Here is a 6000-nt window from a genome sequence, read left to right on the forward strand (position 1 = left end):
TTCTATAAAATACAACTTAATTTTCTCACAAAATTCACCCCTCGATGCTTCACAACCTCTCCTTAATTACTGACAAGTTCAATAGTTTTCACTGATGACATCAATTACTATTCTGCCCAAACCGATAATGAAGCCTTACTTTCCATCTGCCCCTCCACCTTAACATGACCTTGTCTTTGTATCTTCCTTGACTCATTCCTTCCATTACTTCAGAAAAAAAGATTGTTGTTCTTTTCCTCTGAAGAGAATTTTACCACCTATTCTGTTATTCCTGTTATCCTGACTTTTCAGCAACCTTGTCCTGATACCTGTCCTTTTTGGCAGTCTTTCCCTCTTTACAAGTTCCTTGATGCTATTGCATTTGACAATGATAACTGACTGTTTTTTAATTAGAGTCTCTCTCCCAGACTACTATCATGACATTGTCCTATTTCTAGTTCTGTTTACATCTCAAATTGTGCCTGTATTGGTCTCTTTTACACTCTCTTGGCCTTAACATCACCCTCTCCCCACCAACTTTAATCTTTACTCCTCTATTTTCTTTATGTCTACTGGAGAATGGGATGGAAAAGGCAGTGGGGAAAATAGAGGGAGGATAGGCAGGATGTTTATGCTGGCAATTTGTAGTTCCTCACGTATACCAGGATGGCAAAATGTTAGAACTATTGTTCACCACTCTCTATGGAGAACTCATTTATTCTCATGAATACCATACTTACATCTATGCAATAATTTCCCAATTCAATTTTTCTCATAATCGTAGACTCTTTCCTGAGGCCCAGTCCATGCTTCTAGAGGCATAATAAGCATTTATATTTTTATGTCCCACTAACAGACATTTCCAACCTGACATAACCAAACTTTGACATCAGCTTTCCCATCTAAAACACCCTATCTTCTGAGTGACTCAACCAGTCTCTCTTGCCCAGGTTAGAAAAACTGTCATCTCCTTCATTTCCTATATCCAGTTAGTAATCACTTCATCATTCAGGCTGTGACATCATCCTCATTAAAGAGAAGGAGCAAAGAATTCTCCATCCAAAAAAGCTATACTCATCGATTCTTCTTGCTACACTCACTACAATTTCACTTCTAGTCTAATTCCAGATAAAAAGACCACTTTCATTGTGTCATTCCTCTAACCAGTAATTTATAATAGGTCCCTATTATCAGTGATACAGACAGTCTAGACATGCTTGGAAATGAGTCCTTTGAAATCTGACAACTACCTTCATATCCTATTTACTATTTTTTGCTACTATAGCATTTCTCAAACTTTTTGGTCTCAAGAACCTCTTCAGTTCTAAAAATTATTGAGGATCCCAAAGAGCTCTTGTTTAAGTGGGTTACATCTATTAACACTTACCACACTGGAAATAAAAATTGAAAAAAAATTTAAACACAAGAATGCATGAGCACACATTCCACTAACTGTCAGAGCAATGATGTCAACACACATCATGCAGCCTGTATTGACACTTGTGAGAGAATGAGAGTGGAAAAGGGAAAAAACATCCCAGTACTATTATGAAAATAGCTCTGACCTCTAGAACCCCTGGCTCACTTTGAGAACACTGCTCTTTCCAACCCTGCTCCTATTAATCCACTTCCTTATCAATCATTGATGATTAGTGATGAGTAATTTTTGTATGCATCAATAGCCTGGAGGCAGAAAGAAGGCTAAGAACCAAAGATTTATAAAATAATCTCAAAATTCATTAGCATGCCTGCTCATTCACAGTCTAACCCAACACATCAACTTTATTTCCTGCTATTGCCATTTCCTTCACCTCCACCGTAGTCCAGCCAAGGCTGGTGTTTCCAAATAGAACAAATCTTTTTCTGCTTCAGTATCTTTGAATATACCATTCCCTCTGCCTGGAAGGAACTTCTCGTATTCATCTTTCAGATCCAGTTCATAGGCTACCTCTTCTATGAAGCTTTCCCTTGACACATTCCATCCCCAAGTACACTTTTCTCTGTAATTCCACAGCATATTTAGAACTTCTGCACACTGTGATTACTGTTACATGTCTGTCTCCCCATTAAGACTGAGCTACATAAGGGCATACTTGCATCTTACTCATCTTTTTATTTCTAGTACCTCACATATAGTTGGAACCCAAACATATGATCATTCACTTGAAGCCATGTCTTTCAAAGAGTCAGTTCAATGCCCATCTCATCTATCCCCAAATATTCGAGACCACAATACTTGCTCTTTCTTCCAAACTTCTGCAGTACTATATAGATAAGTAGGAAGTGAGAAGAGCCTAAAGGAAACCGTTATTCCTTCCTACAAAAAGGCTGGGACTTTGGCTCATAGAATGAAGTCTAACTCCCTAGTCTGACATTCAAGGGCCTTCATCAAGTGGCTCTTCTTTACCTTTCCAATCTTATTTTCTTTTATTCTGTAATACAGACTTATCACTCTTATCATCCAACACAAACACAAACATACACACACACACACACACACACACTCACTCCATTCTATTTTCATCCTTTTTGTTTATACCCTTTCTTCTCCCAGGAATTACATTTTCCTGTTATTTTAAGTTCTATTTTTTCTTAAAAGCTTCCTTCAAGATCCACAAATTCCATGAAGCTCTCTGGGACTAAGCCAGACCAAATGAAAATTTCCCCTTTTGGGATATCTAAAGCATTTCAATCTGTTTCCTATAACCTAGTATTTATAGAATATTGTCTTGCATTGTTCTTTAATAATTTCAAGAAGTCAAATGCTGCAACTCCCAATAACTCGACAGCTCTTCAGGAGCAGGCATGGTCTGCACTTAAAACATATGAGTGCCACTATGTACCCGATCTGGTAATATTTCTAATCTTATTCCTTTTGCATCAGCCTGTGCTAGTAAAGAATGAAGGGGCTTAAATACTATTCCCTTTATTTGATTTTCTTCCTAACTGGTCACAATAATCCAGCTTATTTTTTTCTAGGGAACATTTTATCTACAGATACAATTCTCAATTTGAAAGTAAAATATGTGCTCTAAGATGCATCTTCTCAGCCAGTTAAAACTTCAAGTTTAAATAAGACACTAAATTTACGGGTAATTCACTCCTGAGTCCTCAATTTACTTACTTTGGAAGGGCCCTTCCCTTTTTTGCTCTTTTAAGTGGGATATATCTAATCTTATTCTGGTTGTTATGGAATAGCTCCCTTAACACATTCTGATGTGTGGTTACTGGTAATGTCTAACTAAGTACAGCCAACGAAATGAGGCAAGTAAAAATCATGCATAAAATAAAAACAATCTTTGAAAACCAAGAAGTTATGGTAATTAGGTCTCAGACGATCACTTTTCCTTAAATGGAATTTGTCTAAGGGGCCACATCTTCCCTATTACCATTTCCATAAGGATCCATATCGAAATGGAGCAAGCATGAGTTGGAAAACAGACTAAACATAATCATCAAAACTTGCTCCGTGGTATCATGGATTGATGGTAACTTCTGAAGATCATTTTCCCCAATTGTTCACTCTTTGACATAGGTGATAAAGTCAGTATGAAAGAATAACATAGAAAAGTATAGTTTAAAAATAATCAAAGGATAACTACATAAGTGTAAAAAGCTAAAGTTCTAATTTGTTCTTAGAAACAATGATCAGTACACATATGTAAACTAAAAAAGTGCAGTATATTGTATATATGTTTTTACATGCAATATAATGTATGTGCAGTCAAACTGTAATAATTCTACCTAATAAAACTGAAAAAGGAAAAAAAAACCCCAAAGGGTTTAGGATGCTCTAAGTCCTTCCAAGTATATCAGCCACAACTGAATGTTGAACTCTAATTAGATCTGAGGTTACCGGCAATTCTTTCTGATGTACATACGGGAATATTCTTTCAACAGGAGTCTCAGAATGAGTTTCATGTAAGAAGAAAAAGGGACTGGCTGATGAATAAGGAAAGAAAAGAAGAAGCCATCAGCTGACACGCAGCAGCTCCCTCACCCGTCTCCCCCCTCCCCAAAACCAGTGGTTAATAGAAAGCTGCAGAATGTACCTTCCAGGCCAGAAGCAAAACATTGAGGATGGCCAGCAAAGGGCAGGGGCCGTTCTCATTTTGGGTGATGATGGGTGTGTTCTCTTCCTTCCACTGGATCCACTTAATGTGATAGACAGACTGTCCCGGGAAACGTTCCTTGGAGGCCGCCAGCACCTGAGCCGCCTCTCCCTCCTCCTCCTCCTCCTCCACGCACAGAGGCACAGCCCCGGGCGGCACCGCCGCGCCCTCCTCTTCCTCGGGGACCCTGTTCTCCGCGCCTTCCTCACTATTGAACTCGGAGCTACTGGGAAAAGAATGCAGGTTAGAGAACGACTCCAGGGAGTCCAGGCTTGGCGATTCCCCAGGAGGACTTGGGTCGCTGCAACTGCTGCTGAGGCCGCCGCCGCTGCTGGGCTCCTCGGAGCCCGCGGCTGCCGACTCTGCCCGGCAGGTGCCGGCGGGATCCGGGCGGGCGCTCGCGTCTCCGGCCGGACCCAACCCATGGCCGGCTTCGGCCTCGGCTGCCTCCGGGGAGGCGGTCACCTTGTGCTGCCCTCTCAGAGGCGCCTTCTGGGCAGCAAGACTCTCCAAATCGTTCTCCTTCAAGTCCAAGCCCGGGAAGGAGCTGCAGGGTGCGAGAACCTGAGGAGAGCCGGAGGGGGAAACCGAGTCCGAGAGGCTCCTCCCGGCGGCCGCCGCCCCCTGCCCATTCCCGCCGCTGCTCTCCGCCGCCCATACTCCAGGACCATCCCCAGCAGCGAGCCCGGTCCCCTGTCGCCCTTCCTGCGGAGAACCTGTCCCTGGCGCTGGCCCAGCGGCCACCTCGTGTTGTAGCGGCTGCAAGCTCTCGGGGCTGCTCTCCATAACCAGCCGCCAGCCCCTCGCTCTAAAGAGACCGCCGCGGGTTCTCTTCAGACAGCGCCTCGGACGCCATGACAGCGGCACTGGCAGCTACAGCGCCCTTGCGCGGCCTCGGCCAGGCACGTCACGGGGGAGGGCCCCGGGAGCGCGCGCGCGCGCCGCCGCGCTGTCCGCCAGCCCTGGGCGTGCCTGCGCGTGCCTTCACGCCGCTGGAGAGGGAGAACATCTCAGCGGCCGCCCAAGCGGCCCCGCCCCTCCCGCGCGCCCGCGCGCTCCGGCTCGCGCTCGGAAGGCGAGGCGTGGAGGGCGTGGCCAGGAGGGAGTGGCCTGGAGAAAAACATCCTCTCATTATGTGGCCGGAAGTTGAACTCTGGGGCAGCTAGACCGCGCGCGGCTTCTTTAAAGGCCAGGCGGGTGGCGGACAGCTCGGGTGTGACCCTTCAGAGCTGGGTCGTTTGTGGTTCAGCCTTGGGCTCGGGGATGGAGAGTTGGCAGTGGTTGTAGTATTTGGAAAGGAGGTCGTCCCTGAAGGACTCAGGAGATTTGTTTTCCCAGCTTGTATTGTGGAAAATGGAAGGAATGTCTTACGAGATGCAGATTTTAAAGGCTGGAATACACTCGAGATGTTTGGATTACTACACTGCACAAATTCCACTCTCCCCCGGTTTTGGCTGAGAAACACTGTGCTCCCCACCAGCTACTGGTGAAAACGTTTGCCCTACATGAGGCGTCAGTGCGGTTGTGGATATTGGCCTGCGCAGCAAAAAAAAAAGTGGGTAATTTGGGCCAATCATAATAAATCAGTTTGTGCTTGCATTAGCCAAGACCTTGCGGTTCTGTTAACTTGGCCTCGCTTTGCACGGAGTGAGAAGTGCCTGTTCCTGGAAAAGTGACTTTTCTATTGAGAACCTACTCCTCTGAAGGCCATTCAGTTTTCAGAGAAGGCAGAGTAGACGGGACGTAAAAGGAGATTAGGGTAGTATTCTGACCTGTTCCCGACAAGGGTTTTTTGTTTGTTTGTCTTTCAACATTTTCTAGGGTCGGGGGATACAAAATTTGACAAGACAGGTCTTCCTTGGTATTCATACATATAAATTCCTGATACCTAGTAGAATGTATTTTTCGG

General features: G+C 44.6%; 1 protein-coding gene across 2 annotated transcripts in view; it reads right to left on the reverse strand.

The window, feature by feature from the left end:
• The window catches only part of MINDY2 (MINDY lysine 48 deubiquitinase 2), a 62779-nt gene extending 57790 nt beyond the window's left edge, over window positions 1–4989 (reverse strand). For both annotated transcript variants that reach the window (XR_012073269.1, XM_072962336.1), the window contains exon 1: window positions 4032–4989. Coding sequence is in view for 1 of the 2 variants with exons in the window: in XM_072962336.1 (XP_072818437.1) it covers window positions 4032–4877 (846 nt within the window). In the remaining variant the exon portion in view is untranslated. The remainder of the gene's footprint in view (window positions 1–4031) is intronic.
• Between the last annotated feature and the right edge of the window lie 1011 nt (window positions 4990–6000).

This window comes from Vicugna pacos, chromosome 6 (genome assembly GCF_048564905.1).
Source record: "Vicugna pacos chromosome 6, VicPac4, whole genome shotgun sequence".
NCBI lineage: Eukaryota > Metazoa > Chordata > Mammalia > Artiodactyla > Camelidae > Vicugna > Vicugna pacos.